The 22577-nt window shown below is 40.2% G+C and overlaps 1 protein-coding gene across 1 annotated transcript in view; it reads left to right on the forward strand.

The window, feature by feature from the left end:
- The window catches only part of nmd3 (NMD3 ribosome export adaptor), a 62875-nt gene that overhangs the window by 16802 nt on the left and 23496 nt on the right, over positions 1–22577 (forward strand). The window contains exons 3-8 of the mRNA XM_078563781.1: positions 7588–7722; positions 10471–10567; positions 14107–14187; positions 14880–15008; positions 16258–16348; positions 17274–17352. Coding sequence (XP_078419907.1) covers positions 7588–7722; positions 10471–10567; positions 14107–14187; positions 14880–15008; positions 16258–16348; positions 17274–17352 — 612 coding nt within the window. The remainder of the gene's footprint in view (positions 1–7587; positions 7723–10470; positions 10568–14106; positions 14188–14879; positions 15009–16257; positions 16349–17273; positions 17353–22577) is intronic.

The following is a 22577-nucleotide window of genomic DNA, read 5'->3' on the forward strand; positions in this document are numbered from 1 at the left end:
CGGCTCTCGTTCTCATATCTACATGTGCACATGTATTACCTGCCATAATTACCTCGTATGGTCCATGCCTGTTCGCTCCGAGCTCACCCTGACCATCACCTTATTCCCCACTTGGGGGTCCGTTGTTGCTCTTTGGATTTGCCTGTTTCCATATCCTTAATCATCTGTCATTCTCTAACATCCTCTCTCAACTCATGTAATTGCCTGCTTAATTCCCTTACATTGTCCTGTATTTTTCCTTTCAGTGGCCCTACACCTCCTACTATAATGCCTTCAGGTAATTGCATGGCCCTTCCTGTTATCATTTCAATGCGGTGAACCCGGAGGTCCTGCTTGGGGTAGCCCACAGCGCATTAGAATATTGGGCTGTTCCCTGTCTTTTGATTGATGTTTTTTTTTAAAAGTTCAGTTCATCCTTTCCACCATCCCTGGACTCTGGGGGTGGTAAGGAATATGGAATTTCTGTTTAATCTCCATAAGATTACACACTTCTTTAATGACTCTCCCTTTGAAATGAGTTCCCTGATCTGAATCCATCTGGGTAGGCACCCCCACACCTTCCAGTTTACTCTCTCCTGCTGCTGTCTCATGTCAGACCTCAATTCCTTAAGCAACTCTACAATGCACCTTCTTATCCTATCTTTCAATGGCTCAGTATCTTCACTTCCAGTGATGGTTCTTTCTGGGAACCGCTTAACTCTGCCTGTCATCAAGGTGTTAATCCTGTGGTTTTACTTTTTGTAGCTCGCAGGTACATTAATATAATCAGTAATACATCTATTTAGCCTTTTCCAGCTTTCCCTTTACCTGTATCCATCTTGTGGTAAATTGTTAAGTATTATTTCTCCTTACATTTCAATTCCTGAACTACAGATTTCACATAGTTTTACCTCTAAGTTTTTTCCCTGACCATGATCATCTTGATTCTCTTGAAGTCAGTTTCTCTATTGTCTTGATTGTTTAAAATGTTTCCTTACTCTTTAGGCAGTTCCAATGCCTCAGCTGATGGCCAGATTATCAAATTCATTTCCCTTAAAACAGTTTGTACATTATGTCCTCTTTCCCTAACTCTTTCTCCTACTTTCCTCATACCAGTTTACACATGCAACAGCTACCATCTTATCTTGTTCAGGTTGTCTGGAGAGCCTTTACAGTCCAATAAAGTTTTCTCATAACAGTTTTAAAACAGAAATCAAGTATTGACATGTTTTGCTTCCTTATCTTCTCAAACAACATCTTATTGTCCCACTAAATTATGTCTGACTTTTTTTTTGCATTATCCCAAATTCATTAACTCGGCCAAAAAATAGATTTCTGCCAAACTTTGTCAAGGTTTTGAGCTTAACTTCACATTTTGGGAACAGACTTAAACACAAAAGCTTGCAGCATTTGAATTAGTGCCAATTGTTGTCAAACCTTTTAAAATGAAAATTCCCTTTTGAGAACTTTATCAAGAACTAAACCTCAAATTTTTTAAACCTTGTAAGAACTGTAATTTACACTATCAAAATTAAAACAACCTCTTTTTCACGTGTAATGATTTGTATCCAAGTTATAATTTCCATATGTTTATCGACACATTCTTTATCTTAGATAGCATCCTAGTGATTCAAAAGTAACCTGTTAAATTACACTGCACTTTACATCTCAAGATTGTTCCAAATTCAAATTCCAGTGCTTTTGGAAAGCAGATTTCCTTTAACATTTAATTCATCTCTTCATAAGAAACCCCTTTTTACCCATTGGAACCACCTAGACCTTGTGTTTATGTCTTTTGGTTTTCCTAGAATCTTTTTGAATTTCAAGTAATTTTTTTTTTCCCTCAGAATTTTAGAATACGAACTCGTATGTATTAATCCCAATCAGCTTGGAAGCTGATGATGAGGGTTATTCCCTACTAGTCTGCAAGGGGGTGGTACAAGGGTTGGTTCATCTCAAACAAAGGCAAGCCCTGTTGTATCTTTACACTACCTTCAAATTACGATTTTTGCCAGAAATCTCAACTCAAACCTTATACTCAAAACTTTGGAATATTTGAATAAACTTTTCCTTTAATCTAATATGGGGCTTTTGACTCTAAAGTGCCCAACTACACACGCAAAAGACAATTCAGGGAAGAAAACACATCAAAGCTCACATACAAATGCTTCATTGCACACAAACAAAAACATAGATAAAGGTATGCATCGATACTCCTATAATATTGAACTTAACTCTAAACGAAGCTTCGAGTAGCAGTAGGGGAATAAAGGGATCTTGAAGGCTGCATCTATAGGGTCCTTCAAACTGACGAAAGCTCACATTTTCTCTGCTGCTGCTTGTCAATTGCTCATTAACCCCCTAGGGGTACCCTTTCTCTCTCTTCAGCACAAATAGCTCTTGTAACTTAGATCAATTCATTTTTTTTAAGTTACAGAAAATTCAGTAGCGGACTATCTACCTCCCTTAAAACTTATTATAAGAGCTCAACTCTGTCCCGATTAAAAGTTCCAGCTGGTGGGAAGCTCTCTCCTTTACCTTGAGTCCATTTAACCCAATCAGAAACATATTGGACAATTTCAGGACCGTAATGGACATACATGTAAGCATTTGGGGTTCCATTCAAAGGAGGAATCTGGGGTTTCTTTGATGCCATATTTCCCATTTTTACTTAATAATATACACAAATAAAAACACAGAAATTACTTACTTTTCACCTCCAGGGGACTCGAACCCCTGGGTATACTACCACTACTTTTTTACCTCCAAGGGACTCGAACCCCTGGGAATACTACTACTATTTTTTCACCTCCAGGGGACTCGAACCCCTGGGAATACTACTACTACTTTTCACCTCCAGGGGACTCGAACCCCTGGGAATACTACTACTACTTTGCACCTCCAGGGGACTCAAATCCCTGGGAATACTACTACTTTTTACCTCCAGGGGACTCGAACCCCTGGGAATACTACTACTACTTTTCACCTCCAGGGGACTCAAACCCCTGGGAATACTACTACTACTACTTTTCACCTCCAGGGGACTTGAACCCCTGGGAATACTACTTCTACTTTTCACCTCCAGGGGACTTGAACCCCTGGGAATACTACTAATAACTAACACTAAATTACTGGCCAAATTAATCTCCCAAATATTTAAATAGATGACTTACCCTGAGAGTCAGCCACAGGCAGGCGAAGGCAGATCGCAGGTCAATGAACCCCAGAAGCCCAAATGGGGCTGCAGCGGACTGAGGAGTCCTTGAACTGCGAGGTCCTAACGCTGGCGCTCCGTGACTCAACCCCAGGGGTTAGTCATCTCAGTGGAACCTCCAGAAACTGTCGGAGATTAATCACACCGAGGCATCATTAATACATAGAAACCCCATTTATTACTTGTGCACAAGGGAGAACAATACAACAAGAGCTATTGTGCCGTCTCAAAGCAGAATATGCAAACACTGGCTTAAAAGCATTTTACAACCAATCAGTAAATTTTGCACATCTCAATCCACTTATTTGCATACGTTAACTGACCACTCCATGTTTTAGTTAATATCCATTCTTACCACAACAGGTGCAGTTGTTTATAATTTGGCTATCACAACTTTGATTACAGTCGGCCCGAGAGAGAGAGAAAGAGAGACATGGAATGCATCAGGGCTCATCCTGCTATAGTGGTCAGACAAGATGCTATTGTTCTTCAAGGTTGCAGTGTTTTTCTCTTAGGCCTAAGCATTTAATTCAATTTCTCCATTAACCCTTTCAATACTGAGTGGGCTCCCTATAGTTGTCTAGGCCACCACACTTTCTCCAGTCTATCTACATATCTTAATTCCCTCACCCTGGACAGTCTGGACCACTCTCGTAAATCTTTTCTGGACCTTCTTTACAGCCTTCATATCCTTCCTAAAGTATGGTGCTCAGAATTGGACTGAACCAGATTATAAAGGTTTATATAACTTCCTGCTTTTCTACTCAATGTTTATAAAGCTCAGCCTTCCATGTGCCTTATTAACCACTTTTTCAACCTGCCCTATCACCATAGCAATTTGTACACATTGACCCCCAAGTCTCTGTTTTGCACCCCATTTAGAATGATACCCTCTAATTTATATTGCCTCTCCTCGTTCTTCCTACCAAAATATATCACTTCACACCTCTCAGCGTTATATTTCATCTGCCATGTGTCTGCCCATTGCATCAGGCTGTGTCTTCTTGAATTCTATCACTATCCTCCTCCTCAGTTCACAGTACTTCCAAGTCTTGTGTAATCTGCAAATTTTGAGATTGTGCCCTGTACATCCAAGCCTAATTTGTTAATATAGGTCAAGTAAAGCAGTGATCCTAATATGGATCCTTGGCGAACTCCACTGTATCCCTTTCTCCAGCCTGAAACAAATAACCATTTACCATGACTGTTGCTTGTCACTCACCCAATTTCGTATCCATGCTTTCACTGTCTGTTTTGCTCCATGAGTGTCAACTTTGCTGGTAAACCTTTTATGTGGCACATTATCAGATATCTTTTGAAGTACATGTACACACCAACCACATTACTCTCATCAACCCCTTCTATAACTTCATCAAAGACGCAATCAAGTTAGTTAAACATTATTTGCCTTTAACAAATCCATGCTGACTTTCCTTGATTAAGTCACATTTGGCAAGTGACTGTTAATTTCATCATGGGTTATTTCTAAAAGCTTGCCCACTACCTAGGTTAAAATTGCTAGTCTGTAGTTACTTGGTTTGTCTTTACTCCCTTCACAATAAGAGTGCAACATTTGCAATTCTCAAATCCTCTGGAACCACACCATATCTAAGGAGGCTTGGTAGATTGTGGCCAGTACCTTTGTAAGCTTTCATCTTTACTTCGCTCAGCATTTATGGATGCATCCCATCTGGCCCTGGCGATTTATCAACTTTAAGTACAATCACCTTTCTAGTAACGCAGCCTTATTGATTTTTAGCCCATATCGTATCTCATTTACCACCTCTTTCACTATCTATGGCTTTGGTAGCATCCTCTTCCTTCGTTTAGACAGATGCAAAGTACATATTTAGAACCTCAGCCATGCCGTCTTGCTTCCATGGGCAGCCCCCATTGGCCCCAGCCCTCCTTTTGCTATTTATATATCCATAGAAGGCTTCGGATTCCCTTTTCCGTCAGCTGCCAATCTCTTCTCATAATCTCTTGCCCTTCTTATTTCCTTTTGCACTTCCTCTCTGAGCTTTCTATATTCAGCCTGGTGCTTACTTGTATTATCAACCTGACATCTATCATATGCCTGTTTTCTGCTTCATCTTACTCTTTCTTTGTCACCCAGGGAGCTCTGGTTTTGGTTGCCCTACCTTTTGCCATCATGTGAATGTACCTTGGCTGTATCCGAACCATCTCATCTCTAAAGGCAGCCCATTGTTGGTTTTACCCACCAATCTTTCTTTCCAGTTTACCCAGGAAAGATCTGTTCTCAACCCACTGAAATTGACCTTCCTCCAAATAAGTATTTTTACTCCAGATTGCACCTTGTTTTTTTTCCATAGCTAATTTAAACCTTATGATGCAATAGTCACTGTTCCAAAATTCTTCCCCTACAGGGCTATGGGCCGGATGCAGGAAGGTGGGATTAGAAAGGGCACCTGGGTGTCCTCGGGCTGGCATGGACAAGATGGGCCGAATGGTGTCCTGTGCTGTAACTTTTCTATGGTTCTACTGACAATTGATCCACTTGTCCCACCGATCTCATTTCGCAGAACCAGATGTAGCACTGTCTCCTTCAGTATTGGGCTGGAAATATACCACTAAAGAAAATTCTCCTGAACACGTTTCAGAAACACTTTCCCTGATCTGCCTTTTACACTATTACTGTCGCAGTCTATATTAGGACAATGGAAATGTCCCATTATTGCTAGTTGATAGTTCTTGGACCTCTTTAGAATTTTCCTGCAAATTTGCGCCTCCTACACACAGCAGTGTTGTAGTACTTCTGTTGTTTGTTAGCTGTAATCAAATAGTTTCTGTCCTTGAGCTCCCCAGGACGCTCTCGCTCTCTCTCTCTCGCTCGCCCGCTCTCTCTCGCCCGCTGTCTGACTGTCTAATATTCTGCGTGATGAATACTGCCATCCCTCCTCTTTTCAATAGTGAACTGTATTTTCATACTGCAGCAGCATGGTATAAAGTATTGTTCGTCAGGGGGTCGATATCCTGGACTTAGGTACACAGGACATGAAACTCAGAATTGTCGTAAACAATAAGGATAGCAACCCACTTCAAGAGGCGGTTGACTGGTGGAATGGGCAGTTAGATGGCAAATGAGATTTAACATGGACAAGTGATAGAATAAGAAGTGGTAGCAAGAATAAGAACTAAATGATACAATTTTAAAGGAAGCAGGGAGAGAGATATTTGGGGGTGTATGTGTATAAATCTTTGAAAGTGATCAGGCAAATTGAGAAGCTTTTAAAAACCGATGTGATCCTTGCGTTTATTGATTAGAGTATAAAAGAAATTAATTTATGATGGAGCAAATAAGGAGAAACCTTTTCCAGTGGCAGGAGGGTTGGTAATCAGAGGACAAAGGTTTATGGTGAATGGCAAAGGAAGCAGCGGGAACATGAGAAAACATTTTCTTTACACAGTGAATCAATGTTGTCATCTGGGATGCACTGTCAGAAAGGGTGGTGGAAGTTGATTCAGTAACTTTTCAAAGAGATTTGGATCAATACTTGAAGGGATAGAAAATTACAGGATTGTGGGGAAAATTTAATAGCTGTACCAAAGAGCTAGCACTGGAGCAATAGACCAAATGGCTGCCTCCTGTGCTGTGCTTTCCATGATCATATAAAGCCATATGGTAGTGAATTTCATAAGGGACTTGGCGGAAGAGTTCTGGAAGCCCTGGGACTATGGCATAAATGATATTTACGATGTTTTCCTGAGTGTTCATGGCTCTTCTGAAATTACAGCAGACAATCTAGAGAACTTCTCTGGGAATCCAACTCCATGAGCTCCTGTTTGGCCTCAAGGCTATACCCCTTCCAACTGTTTTGCTCTTAACCTCAGAATATCTTAGCAACAGTAGGACAGAGAAATGCCTTCATTGTTTCATATTCTGGCCTAGTGTCCTGTCATTTGTTAGTATTAGCTATGGCTTTTATGCTTTAAAATGTCAAGTGGAGTCATTTATGCATAATTTTCACCTTCCATAGGATCATTTTCTATTACTGAGAGTATGAAAATGTTATTAAAAGTTAGAAGCGAAAATAAGGCTATAATCATGTATAAACTGTTGGAGTATGTTGAAGCCATCTGAGCCGTTAGGCTAAATTGTATTGTCCCATTACTCATAACTCAACTATTCATATCATCAAGATTTAAAAAAACAGTGGTGGCAAATTAAGATAGCTAACTAGTATCGCAAGATTAAGATTATAATCTGATCAGTTTTCTTCTTTTGCAGGATACAAGAAGGTATACTGCCATTCAATATCTAATTAGTAGACTGGATATTTGGACTGTTCAAAAGTACACTTTTTATGTGTTTGGTAAACTGTGGATAATCTCTTATATGTATTAAAATTCAGTTGGTTTGCTTCCGTTCTCAGCCTATGCTGCCAGTGTGGTGTTCCCATCTCCCCAAATCCTGCAAACATGTGCGTTGCCTGCTTGCGAACCCAAGTTGACATCACAGAAGGAATCCCGAAACAAGTAAATGTTAATTTCTGCAAACAATGTGAAAGGTAATGGTTGTGGACTAGAATTAATTTGTACTATTTTTGGCCACTCAAAGATGTGTGTTTATATGATAATGGCATTGAAAGGCACACTTTTCCGCTAACTTGAACGTAGAGTGTTGGTCTGCTAAGGAAAAACGAGGTGCTTCCCTAAAAGAGATTAATTTAGAAGAATTTATGTTTTTGTGCTAGATATTTCATAGAGAGTAGTTCAGAGTAATTTTAGAATTGCTTGCCTGTCGGTTCTTATCTGGAATGACAGTGCAAGGTGGAGAGTTTATAGTCCTGGCTGAATGTAAACTTGTCTAATTTCTTTGTAGGGGGTATTTACTTGTTAGAAAGTATCCTATTCTGTCATGAATAAGTAGCAATAAGAATTTTTTGAGAGCTGATGTTTTGGCATAGACATTGGTGAAATAATTAAGAATCAGTAATTCTTAAAAATGAGTTGTTAGTTTAATTCAATCAATCCATCAGCAGATCTGAGTTTAAAATATGCAAATATTATTACATTTATCATTTTTCTGCTTTGGATTGCCTGATTGCTGATTCGCTTATTCAGACATCTGAAATGAAGGCCAAGATCTTCCGCGGAGCGGCAGTCATCATTGGATTGCCGCTCTGCTTGAACTTATCCACGCCTCGACACTGCTCTTCTTTTCTTGCCAAGTCTTCTGAGCCTGGCTTCTCTAGAAATGCAGAAGGCAGTGTCCCTCTGAGAATTCCATCGCAATGCTATAATGTCAGGGGACATGCCCTCTTTTTATGGCACTAGCCACCATATGGTAAGTTTGAAGGATTAGTGAGGATGTTAGTGAATGGATGGATGAGTGAATGGATAAGGTGGGTCTGGTAAGTCGGCAGGTGGGTGAGGTAGCAGATGGGTGGAGTGGGGAGGGGTAGTCAGTTTGGGATTAGTCAGGTCGGGTTGGGCGGTGAATGGAGATGGTTGAGGAGGAAAGGTGGGGGGGGTGGGGAGTGTCAGTGTGAGGGACTGAGGGGTCAGTTCTGTGGTTACCCAGAAGTAACTATTCAAGTAAGTTCCATGGAACTGTTCGAAGTCTCCAACTCTAGTTCAGAGTCGGTGATTTTTGCATAGGGCCACAGGTAGCAGGGGAATTTCCAACTCCCTGGGCAATTCCAACGAAGGTCAGAGCCTTGGACTTCCCCAAGGTACCGACGCGCATCTTGAGTTGTTCGTCCGGTCTCCGAAGACCTGGAGATCGGAAGATCTGAGCTAATGTTTCACTTTTTGTCAGCTACCTTGGCGTTGTTGAGGAGTAGATTGGTGAGATAGATTTTAGAAAGATTGAGCTGAAAAGATTTGACGAACCTGTGGCTTTTCTCAGGTATTTAAATTTGAGTATTGCTGAAAAAAGAGACATGTCGAAGCTCATCAGGATACTTCGCACTTCAATAAGTACAAGGCAAAAAGTTTTGACATTTCCCTTTTTCAGCAGTACTCAAGTTCTGTACTACCAAATGACTATTTGTATTTGCATTTTATACTTTGTCAATTATGAATTACTATAAACTTGTATATAAATAATAAATTTCCACTGATTCAAATATACATGTACAAACCTTTACAAATAAACTATTTGGAGATATCACATGTTTTCTAGCTGAAAACAATTATTCAGTCACTTAATTTTCAGGACAATAAAATTTCCTGTGTATTTGAGATAATTCTTTACAAATATGTTTATAAAGAATGGTAAATAATTCCCCATTGTTAGAAGTTAAATTTGGTTTCTTCCTTTTATAATCTAAAATTGTTTTTATATTAAATGGAAACTAAATTGAGGTTTATCTGCCAATTGCATTATACCTCCTTGAATAATACAACGCTCTGGTTAAATGCTACATTTTCCAAACCAATTGATACTCTCCAACAGCAACCGAGCAGTGGAGTACAAAATATACCATGCAAATAGCTTTTTGCTTTGGCCTATGTTCATTGGATAATTCAGCCAGCCATATACCAACATATATAGTTATCACCTCTTTCCAACAATCCTGTTCGGTTCTCTTATTCTTCAGTTCGGGTGATATTAACCAAAAGCATTATTTGAAATTTTGTCGCAAAGATAAAGTTGCTTTCAATCAACCAGCTCTGAGCTATGAGGAATCTGATTTAAAAAAAAATTCATATTATAATGGCTACTTACCTGAAAAAAATTATCTTGAGTTGAATTAAAAGTCAGAACAATTATGAAAAGTGATATGGAAAAAGCAGTTAGCTGGATCTGTATAACATATTCTTAAATTATATTGAACATGGTGCCCTTGTGATTTTTTTTTGCCAAAAGAAGCTCGAGTCTTATGTTGAACCTGAGTAAATGTTATTAATAGTGTCTTTCTTTTTAAGCTAAGTCAGCTGTGTGTCTCATGCATGCAGAAAACCATTGCAATGCTTAAGAGTGCCCAAGCTTAGCAATGTAAGATGCTTACTCTCTAGAAAGATAACTTACTCAGCTAAGTCCGATCTGTTAGTTGCCGAATGAAGACTTGTGAATTGAAGTATTTACAATGATGCTTTTAGAATTGAACTAGCTAAAACGTTTACCAGCAGATGACACTTGTAACCCACTGTTTGCTCATTCGGAATCTATCTATCCACTGGTGTGCAATATTTCCAGGAGATGAGTTGGACAAATATCAGCCCTGATTGACAAATCTATTAATAATTGATGGCTTGATAATTTCCTAGATTAATTAACTCAGATGTTGACTTTTGGTTTTGCTCCACAGATATCTTCAGCCTCCAGGAACTTGGATACAGTGTGCATTGGAATCAAGAGAACTTTTAACTTTGTGCCTTAAAAAACTAAAGTCCCCTTTGACCAAAGTTAGTAGACAGGATCATATGGCAAAATGGATGTTTCTTTTTCAGGTTTTGCTTTTCAGGGATGATCATTTAATTGCAGTCAAAATATTTATGCTTCATAGATTAAAGTTGTAGTTATATTGCTATGCAATAAAAAATATTAGTCATTGAGTTCAAACCTGTCTTATCAAAATCCTTTGATAATGACACTGTTTGAATATCTTCCACAGTTGCCCATGAACACCAGCAATCGCTTCTCACATTAGCTGCAGTAATTATTGCACTAATAGCACTGCTGATTTACCAGTGATTTAGAATTCTATTTTCTCAACTGCTGTTGCCTATAATTTAAAAATTCCCTTGTCTTTTCAGCGTGCCCTCTAAATACTTATATTTAAACATATTTAAAATACAAACATGCTTCTATCTTGAATCTGAAAGTGCTATTTCTGTAAATTTCTCATGCTGAATTTTGCAAAGTACAACTGGGAAATGTCAGAATATTGACTTGAGTAAGAGGAAAGTAAATGCAGTTGTTGTTTTATTGATTTGATTTTTGAATGTTTGTATTCAAGCAATGAGTACTGATAAACCCACAATTTTAAAATTCTCATACCTGTTTCAAATTCCGTCTTGGTCTCACCCCTCCCTATCTCTGTAATCTCCTCCAGTCCTAAACCTTTTGAGATATCTACAGTCCTCCAATTCTGGCTTCTTGAGCATCCACAATTTTTATTGAACTAACATTGGGTGGCCATGCCTTCAGTCACCAAGGATCTAAGTTCTAGAATTCCCTCCCTAAACCTATCCAGAAGTAGTTGTTCAGTAAGGCATTAACAAAACAAGGGTTTTGAAATCCTGCTGAGTTTTTTAGCAGCATCATCGACTCCTATTTATATAGTAGATTTAATGAGTAAAACATCCCAAGTAGTTTCACATGTATTATGAAATAAAATTTGACACTGAGCTATATAAGGTGATATTAGAACCCTAAACAAAAGGGCATCATCATTCCAGGAGTGTCGTCAAGGACGAAAGCAAAGAAGAGAACTGAATAGATTTAGGGAGGGAACTCTAGAGCTTAGTCCTTGGTAACTGAAGGCATGGCCACCAATGTTAGTTCAGTCAAAATTGTGGATGCTCATGAAGCCAGAATTGGAGGAGTGTAGATATTTCAGCGGGTTTAGGGCTGGAGGAGTTTGGAGGTAAGGAGGGTTGAGGCCATGGAGGAATTGGAAAGAAGGATGAGAATTTTAAAATTGAGGTCTTTTTTTATCTGGGAGTCAATGCAGGCCAGTTAGTCCAAGGGTGATGGGTGAACAGGACTTAAGACGTGGGCAGCAGAGGTTTTGCTGGCAACAAGTTTATGCAGGGTAGAATGTCAGAGGCCAGCCAGGAGTGCGTTGGAATAATCACATCTAGAGGCAACAAAGGCACAGTTGAAGGTTTCAACAGCAGATGAGCACAGGCAAGGGTGGAATCAGGCAATGCTATGGAGTGGAAGTTGGCAGTTTTGCTGATGGTGCAGATATGTGGATCTGAGGCACATCTTGGGGTTAGATATGACATCATAGTTGCAAGCTGTCTGGTTTAGCATCACATTTGCCAGGGAGAGGGATGGAGTCAGTGGCTAGAGAACATAGTTTGTGATGGGGATGTGAAAACAATAGCTTTGGCCTTGCCAATATTTATATGGAGAACATTTTTGCTCATCCGGTACTTGATGTTACAGCAATGTGACAATTTAGCGACAGTGGAGGTGTTGAGCGAGGTGATGGTAAGGGAGAGTTGGGTGCTGTCAGTGCACATGTGAAAACTAACGTGTTATTTTTGGGTGCTGATTCCAAGGGTTAGCATGTAGATGAAAAATAGGAAGGGGGTGCTGAAAGATCCTTGGGGAAGATCAGAGGTAACAGAGTGGGAGCCAGAAGAGAAGCCATTGCAAGCGATTCTCTGGCTATGACTGGATAGATGAGAAGGGACTTAGGTGAATGCAATCCAAGCCAGCTGGATGACACTGGAGAGATTTTGGAGACTTATGACATGGTCAACTGTGCCAGAGGCTGAACGTGGGTTGAGAAGGGCAAGGAGGGATAGTTCATCTTTGTCACAGTGACGTAGGTTGCCATTTGTGACCTTGATAAGAGCTGTTGTAGAAACCTGATGGCAGGAATTCAAACTATCGATTGGCAGAAGTAAGATCAACACATGGTTATGCATGCTAAACAGAACAGTGCCTCCTGATCACAATCTATTCACAATAATCATAATGTCAGTTCTGCCTCTGTTGATAGTAGACTCGTTTCTTGAGTCAGAAGGTTGTGGGTTCAAGTCCTACTCCAGGACTTGTGCACAAAAATCAAAGCTGGCACTCGAGCGCACTATTGAGGGAGTGCTGCACTGTTGGAGCTGCCTTCCTTTGGATGAGATGTTGAACCCATTTCCTGTCTGCTGTCTCAGTTAAATTCCGTGGCACTATTTTGAAGAACAGCAGGGGAGTTATTCCTAATGTCCTGGCCAACAGCTCCCTCAACAAACACCTCAAAAGTAGATTATCTGGTCATTATCACATTGATGTTTGTGGGAGCCTGGTATGTGTATTGGCTGCCACATTTCCTACACCCAATAGTGATTACACTTCAAACGATCTTCATTGACTGTAAAGTACTTTGAGATGTCCAGTGCTTGTGAAAAGGGCTATGTAAATGCAAAATGTTCTTTTTCTCTCCTATAACCATTCTTGGCTGCCTGCCAACTAACAGGATTGAATGTGCCATCTGACTTGACAACTCAACCACATTGAATACACTAAAACCCACTAACTTTAAATAGGGGAGCCTTTCATTGACGTGTTGTTTGGGTGGATGAGGAGCAGAAAAAGTATCAAATTTAGAGGGCATCATCTTGCATCCATGAAAGCCAGTAAGATGTCCAAACTATTCTGGGTTGAATTATATTTATATATGTACCTGATAGCTTAAAAAAAAGTCTGTCGTCTTCATTCAGCAATCTTAGCCACAGTAACCACCAATTTTTAAAAAAAGAGTGATCTTAAAAAAAAGTTTGATATTGAGCCATGAGTAAAGGGGGTGTTTTTATCTGGCTCTACAGCACTCTTGGATGGCATTTCAGATGGGCAAACTGCTTTTAGAAGAGTGGCCGTGCTGGCATCTCACTCGGATTATTGAAATTGATAAATTCGAGTTAACTTTGATCCTCCTGGTTCTGGTATATGCTGGTTATGCAAAATAAGCCATAACCCATTATCTTTTCTTCCTTTTCCAATGGTTGGGTTGAGACTAGGTTGACCATTTAATGATGATTTGTCAGGCATTCATAAGATCCTGCTGTATCAGGAGTTAATGGTTTCAGTGAACCAGATTGAATGTGTTGTTAGGCTGCAGAATCAAACTTACTGTAGATAGCATTTAGTTTAGACCAGTTATTCTATTTATCTGCTGGAAGAGATGATTCTGTTAAGCATGTTTGAACGTGTTGAGCTTTGGCATATTTTCTACTAACCAATAACAAAACTCAGTAAAATCTCTTCTTTTATTCAGGTACGCCTAATTGATGCTGGCTTTATTTGGACTGAACCTCATTCCAAGAGATTAAAGGTCAAACTTACTGTTCAAAAGGAGGTGAGAAGAAAGTTCATCTTCAACAATGAGTGACTACTTTTTTTTATAAATTGCATTTATTGGAGAAGGTGTTGTTGGTGTTTTTTTTTAACCCAAAGCTTTCTGAAGTGACATTCTCACACTTACCTTGAATACCTTGAAGGGAAGCATTGAGGAACTTGATGCAAAATTTTTAATGTTAAATTTTTGAATGTAGATAAGGAAGGGAATAAGGGAAGATGAGTCCCATGCTGTTTGCATGAGCATTTGAGCAGGGACTCTATTTGTGCAGAATGGCTTTAGTGAAGTGCGGGGGCGGGGGGGAGGTGAGTATTGATCACTCAGTTTTCAACCAGGCCTTTAGTAGTGTGCTGTACAATTCTTCCAGGTTGAGGTTGTTTAAGAGGCAGATGTTTTGTAGATGATATGATCAGTTTTTCATAACAGACAATAGATTTAGATTTTTTTATTTTTCTCCTTTTTATCTAGTTTATTTTTTCTGGGATATGCATTGTCCCTAGCTAATAGTCTTGTCAGATAATTTGCTCATAATCATTGCATCTGTTTGGGTGCTTTATATTTCCTGGGTGTCTTGACCCTTTAATTGATGAGGAAATTCTGACCTTGTGCACCTGGCTGCAATTCTAAAATTAAATCTCAGCATTTAATATCCGACCTGTTTTAAATTTTCTAAAAGCAGATTTTGTGTGCAGGTAATGAGTGGAGCAATCTTGCAGCAGATTTTTGTGATAGATTTTGTCATCCTGCAACAAATGTGTGATGATTGTCATCGTGTTGAAGCTAAAGACTATTGGAAAGCGGTAGTACAAGTCCGACAGAAGGTAATAAAACGCCTTAACATTTCAACACACTGAACAACATTGTTGATCTTTTAGAGGGTTGATGCATTAAATAATAAAGTACTGTTAAATACATGATTCTTTACTGCAATAAAACTGTTAAATATAAATAACAATTAATAAACTTCAATATAATTTCAAAATAGAAGCTCTGAAAAGTTACTTTTTTATTCAGAATTTTTCTTAAAGTTCGTGACCAGGCTATTCACTCATTTTTTGTTTTGGCAGACCTGAGGTTGACTGAGCTGGAAAGCTACTTTGGGACAAAATTCACCACCTCCCTGCTGTTTTCAGGGATTGGTTCCTTTCCAGTCAGTGTCTCTGCCCATGTGTGGCTAGGTCTATGTAAATTGAGTGTGGAATGGAGAAACACTTGTTTCTTCCAATTTGCACATTTGATACTGATAGTTCCCAGCATTCAATATTCAGATGTTGATGAAATGTTTTTGGATCAAATGCAGAAGAGCACTGCCACGTGCGGGACTCAACAATTGAGAAAAAAAATCCACAGGCATTGTGCTCCTAGTCTCAGTCTTGCCAGGGCCAACTGCAGCTCGTTTCCACCACCAAACTGGCATAACTCCCCAGCATAGGCCAGAGAGCGTATCTCCTCTGATAGCAGATGCTATGACTAAGCCCATGGTGGGGATTATAGGGATGGGCAGAAATCCAATTCACTAGAGATATGCCAAAAGGGGTTCAATCTTGGTTAATTGTACACGTAATACTTATGTCATAGCAGCATACCTCAGAAAGTAAGCTGCTAAGTCTACTTTTTACTCCTTTGTTGCAATTGGGAATTGATTTGAAGTTTTCCAAAGTGATACAATGTGGATATTTTTGTCTTTTAACATAACCATTCATTGAAACTTATTGAATTTGATTAATACAAATGCAGTGCTGTCAGTTGCAAGTAAATGTACACATATGAGCTGCAAGCAAAGTATGCCTATTAACCTGCAATAGTGGGAGTGAGAGCCTTGATGTTGGATATTTTTGATCTGTTTCAGTGAACCTTCTATTATCCTGTAGATGTCTTCAAAAAGTGCCCTATCAAAGTCTTGCAGCATGTTTTAACTCCAAACTTGCTTATCATCTGAAATTTTATTTGTTTCGAACATTTCAGTGTGAAGATTATTCACACTGTATAACTTGAAAATTTGATCAAAATCTTATTTCTGACTAATAGTTTTTTCTTCCTATTCCTTTCCTTTCCTTGGTTGCCTCTTAGACTTCACACAAGAAAACTTTTTATTACTTGGAACAATTAATCCTCAAACATAAACTGCATCAGAACACACTTCGTGTTAAAGAAATTCATGGTAAGTGAATATTTAGTTCTTTGTCTTGGCTATTAGATTGGCAATGCCCCAGAATTTTTGGAATGCATTTATGGTTTTACCACTCAGTTTAAATACATAATGAAGTTGACAGTTTGACAGGTGACTGTAACTTAGCCAAGTAATCACATGAAACCCTGAGAAGTTAGTGTTGATGGGTTATTTGACTATTGAGGGCATCAGAGCTGAGCCCTATACCAGCTTTCCTAAAATTTATGTACACAATGTACACATGCTTTCCAGGAAGGGGCTGTCACTAATATTAGGACTGGGAATCCAGAATTATTTTTACTGTCCATTGATGCCCTGGCTGAGTTCAAGAAATACTGAAAATTCAACTTGGGACTTTCAAATCCATCTGGCTCAGTTATGGCCTTACAGTTTTCAAGGGAAGCTGTGAATTCTCATGTGCAGAGGTGAAAAGTAGCTTACACAACGTTTTCTCCAATTCGATTTCCTGTTTTCTGAAAACTTTGGCAATACCTCACACACTAATACGTAATGCCTTTGCCCCTGATTTTAATGATATTAAATGATTTAAAATAAGCAAATTAATGTCCAGTAAAATAAGTTGTATATGAAAATGTTAAGTACTCATAAAATGTTCATTGCATAGTATAATAAAGTTAAACAGATAAAATTTCATGGGTGGCTAAAATGGAGTTTGAGACATGCCGTTTGGAATTATGCTAATTAAAATTTCCTTCCAAATTTAAATAGATTTATAAAGAACTATCTTCTGCTTTTAACAGGTAAATTTGAGCCATGTTTGGATAAAACATTGCAGGGTTGTGACCCTGCCTTAATTTTTTCATGTATATCCTATTTTGAGATTATTTATTTGACTGTTTTGAAATAACCAAAAGCTCAGCTTCAGCACTGACTGAACTTTGAACTTTGATTTTAGATGGCCTAGATTTCTATTATGGATCCAAGCAACATGCGCAGAAGATGGTGGACTTCCTGCAGTGCACAGTTCCTTGCAAGTAGGTATAGAAATTATATCTTGGGCAAAACTAAACAATTGTGAGGGATATATTCATTTTTGGGGCGTGGGCGTGATTGGAAAAGCCAGCAATTATGGCCCGTCTCTAGTTGACCATGAGAGGGTGGTGGTGAGCTGCTTTCCTGAACCATTGCTGTCAGTACACCCACAGTGTTGTTAGGAAGGCTCTATTTGAACTGTTGTGAACCATAATCTGTTATCTAGTTATTCAAAGTTATGCCTTCCTGGGTTTCTTTCTTCAGTTATTTTAGATGGTACTGGACTGTAAATTTCATTATCAGAATGTGGGGTTGTTCTGTAGTGCATACATTTTTGCATTAATGTTATTAGAAACATACTAATGAATCTGGTTTGAATAATAGCTACTCCTTATGGGTTTGCATTCTATGATTATTGCTTTATTTTTATGCTATTGTAGTCATTGTGCAATTTATTAAACTGATCTTGGATTCTTGAATATGGGACAATTCGTAGTTGAAGTGAATTGAGCTTTTAAACCAAATTATATTCTTTTGTAACCATTTCACAGTGTACAGAAATGGACTGAAGACTAACTGAAGTAATTGCTTGGATAACAATATATTGTTCACTAAATTTAGAATTTTTACACTTTCTCCCTTCAATTATTTTTCAAATGGTTTTGTTACGCTGATAAAGATTTTTAAAAATACTTAAGTTGTTGAATGCACTTTTGGCTGCTTTCATAATCTTGCCTTTAAATTTCCTTAATTTTCTTCTAGTCTGTCTTCAATCCTAACAATTTGTGTTCAGTTTGGTCAGTTTTTTTTAATCAAGCAAATGTATGCATTTTTCTGAGTGCGTTTTGTTCCTGGGTTAATACGGGGTGCTTACCTTTTGATTCACAGGCTCCCCTGTGAACTTTAGATAGTAGCTCAACTACAGTTAAACTTGTCATTAAACACGCAAGTGTAACCAGACATATTATATAATTTCTGTTTCCCTACTGACAAAGCAGAATGATTGAGGTTCAAAGAATACTTTATCTGTATCATTAGAACATTTCAGAAGTGATATATTTCTTCAGAGTTAAAGTAGAATGTATTGCCAAACTTAAAGACCAGGGTTGCACAAAGTGGAGTTCAAATACTGAACTAATGAATGGCAACCCAAACTGCACCACTGCCTCTTGTCAACCTTTCTGTTCTGTGCATCCACTGCTAACCTCACCACCTCAAAGACTTTAGTCTGTCTGGAATGCAACAGGTTCATTCATTCATTACCAGATCTGGCTGGAGTGCTTTTGAGCCTCATTCTCCTGTGCATTAATCACCGATGACTCAGAAGATTATTCTGGGCAACAAATTTAACCCCTGGCTTCTTTCTTCCACTGTGACGGGTTTCTTTAAACCTCTTGCCCCTGCTCCTTCGATCTTCATTTCCAACAAGTGCAGGGAGCTTGTTCGTTCTTCTGCTCCCCATCCCTCGTACCCAAGTTACGTCATTCTCTAATTTCTCTTTCATCTCCTCTCAAGTTCTATCCAAGGTAATTCACCTTCAACCACTTGCAAACCATAACTCTTTCTTCGATCTCCCTTTTTTCTCCAGTATCCTTGCCCAAGCTGTCACCTTCCAAATCTGTGCCTGTCTTTTCCACACACTCTGATTCTCTGCAGTCAGACTTCTGTCACAGACCTCAAAACTGCCCTACCCTTCTATAAGCTGTGCTGAGGAGGTTTCCAAGTTTCAAGTGCTTTTAACTTCCTAGTTTGCTTTGTGTGAATATTGCAATTTGATTGGTTGCCTACTTGCTTGCTAACATCCCAGCAGCTGCACACCAAGACATCCCCTTGATTAGGTGTCAGATTTAAACTGCCTTGGGGAAAGGGAAATTCCCATCGTACAGATTGCTAGATCTTTGTGGGCAGCTTTTTTTGCGGTCAGCAACAAGTGCTCTTGCTTCGTTACTGACTGTAAAATCCTGACCTTAGGGTAGCAAGAGCACAGAATATATTCTGGCTAGAGAACTTCAGTGGTAATACCACTATTGACTGGATGAATTCTGAAACACATAGCTGCCAGACTGGCTTTGCAGCTGATGATGAGAGAACAAACATGAAGTAATAGCCTATTTGATCTCATCTTTACAGATTTGCAGCATGTAGATCAGTCTATCCAAGATTGCAATGATAAAGAATAAGCATCGCATAGTCCCTCTCAAGTCCCAACATCACAAACTCGCATCTGAAAGACCTTCTTTCACTTCTATAAACTCACCTGGTTTAATCTAATGTTGAAAGCTTTATCCAAGCGATTGCCAGTTCCAGATTCAATTAATCTAATGCTCTTCTGGTCATCTACCCATTGTGCACTATCTCTAAACCTTCTACTCCTTTTATGACCCTAACTAAAACTCACCTCTTTGATCCAGCTTGAGACCACTGCTAATATTTCATTCTTTGGCAGATTACTTTGCTGAAGCATCTTGGATATTTTTCTATATTAAAAGTAAATATAAATGCAGTGTTGTTGTACTAGCCAGTCATCATATTTTACATATGATGGGTCACCCCAGGGAAGGCAATAGCGTAGTGGTATACAGAGACCCAGGGTAATGCTCTGGGGACCCGGCTTCAAATCCCACCGTGGCAGATGGTGGAATTTGAATTCAATAAAAGATCAGGAATCAAAAGTCTGATGATGACCGTGAAACCATTGAAAACCCATCTGGATTACTGGAAAGCCGTCGTCCTTACCTGGCCTGGCCTACACTTGACACCAGACCCACAGCAACGTGGTTGACTCTTAAATGCCCTCTGAAATGGCCTAGCAAGCCACTCAGTTGTAACAAGCCGCTACAAAGTTGCAAAAAAGGAATGAAACCAGACAGACCACCTGGCATCGACCTAGGCACCGGAAATGACACTGGCAGTCTCGGCCCAGTCGACCCTGCAAAGTCGTCCATACTGACATCTGGGGGCTAGTGCCATAATTGGGGGAGCTGTCTCACAGACTAGTCAAGCAACAGCCTGACAGTTGTCCTCATGGAATCATACCTTGCAGATAATGTCCTCGGCACCACCATCACTATCACCCAGGTATGTCCTGTCCCATCGGCAGGACAGGCCCAGCAGAGGTGGCGGCACAGTGGTATACAGTGGGGAGGGAGTTGCCCTGGGAGTCCTCAACATCAACTCTGCACCCCATGAAGTCTCATGGCATCAGGTCAAGCAAACCTCCTGCTGATTACTACATACTGCCCTCCCTCAGCTGATGAATCAGTGCTGCTCCATGTTGAACACCACTTGAAGGAAGCACTGATGGTGGCAAGGGTGCAGAATGTGGGGAACTTCAATGTCCATCACCAAGAGTGGCTCGGTAGCACTGCTATTGACCAAGCTGGATGAGTCCTAAATGACACAGCTGTTAGACTGGGTCTGCGGCAAGCAGTGAGGGAACCAACAAGAGGGAAAAACATACTTGACCTCATCCTCGCCAACTTGCCTGCCGCAGAAGCATCTGTCCATGACAGTATCGGTAGGAGTGACCACCGCACAGTCATTGTGGAGACGAAGTCCCGCCTTCACATTGAAGATACCCTCCATCGTGGCTATTGTGTGGCAGTACCACTGTGCTAAATGGGATAGATTTCGAACAGATCAACGCATCTCAAGATTGGGCATCCATGAAGAGCTGTGGGCCATCAGCAGCAGAATTGTATGCAAACACAATCTGTAACCTCATGACCCAGCATATCTCCCACTCTACCATTACCATCAAGCCAGGGGACAACCCTGGTTCAATGAAGAGTGCAGGAGGGCATGCCAGGAGCAGCACCAGGCATACCTAAAAATGAGATGTCAGTCTGGTGAAGCTATAACACAGGACTACTTGCGTGCCAAACAGCATAAACAGCAAGTGATAGACAGAGCTAAGTGATCCCACAACCAACAGATCAGATCTAAGCTCTGCAGTCCTGCCACATCCAGTCGTAAACTGTGGTGGACAATCGAACAACTTGCTGAAAGAGGAGGTTCCACAAATATCCCCATCGTCAATGATGGAGGAGCCCAGCACATCAGTGCAAAAGATAAGGCTGAAGCATTTGCTACAATCTTCAGCCAGAAGTGCCGAGTTGATGATCCACCTCGGCCTCCTCCAGAGGTCCCCACATCACGGATGCTAGTCTTCAGTCAATTTGATTCACTCCATGTGATACCAAGAAGCGGCTGAAGTCACTAGATACAGCAAAGGGCCCTGACAATATTCCAGCAATAGTACTGAAGACTTGTGCTCCAGAACTTGCCGTGCCCCTAGCCAAGCTATTCCAGTACTGTTACAACACTGGCATCTACCTGGCTATGTGGAAAATTGCCCAGGTATGCCCTGTGTACACAAAGCAGGACAAATCAAACCCAGCCAATTACCGCCCATCAGTCTACTCTCCATCATTAAAGTAATGGAAGGGATCACCAATAGTGCCATCAAGTGGTACTTGCTTAGCAATAACCTGCTCACTGATGCCCAGTTTAGGTTCCGCCAGAGCCACTCAGCTCCTGACCTCTTTACAGCCTTGGTTCAAACATGGACAAAAGAGCTGAACTCATGAGATGAGAGTGATTGCCCTTGACATCAAAGCCGCATTTGACCAAGAGTGGCATCAAAGAGCCCTAGTGAAACTGGAGTCAATGGGAATCTGGGGGAAAACTCTCTGCTGGTTGGAGTCATACCTAGCACAAAGAAAGATGGTTGTGGCTGTTGGAGGTCAGTCATCTCAGCTCCAGGACATCACCGCATGAGTTCCTCATGGTAGTGTCCTCAGCCCAACCATCTTCATCAACACCTTCCTTCTATCATAAGGTCAGAAGTGGGGATGTTCGCTGATTGCACGATGTTCACCATTTGCAACGACTCAGATACTGAAGCAGTCCATGTCCAAATGCAGCAAGACCTGGACAATATCCAGGCTTGGGCTGACAAGCGGCAAGTAACATTCGTGCCACACAAGTGTCAGGCAGTGACCATCTGCAGCAAGAGAGAGTCCAACCATTGCCCCTTGATGTTCAATGGCATTACCATCACTGCCCCACTATCAACATCCTGGGGGGTTACCATTGACCAGAAACTGAACTGACTAGCCATTTATACTCTGGCTACAAGAGCAGGTCAGAGGCAAGGAATTGCGTGACGAGTAACCCACCTCTGGACTCCCCAAGGCCTGTCCACCATCTACAAGGCACAAATCAG

This window comes from Cetorhinus maximus, chromosome 19 (assembly GCF_964194155.1).
Source record: "Cetorhinus maximus chromosome 19, sCetMax3.hap1.1, whole genome shotgun sequence".
NCBI lineage: Eukaryota > Metazoa > Chordata > Chondrichthyes > Lamniformes > Cetorhinidae > Cetorhinus > Cetorhinus maximus.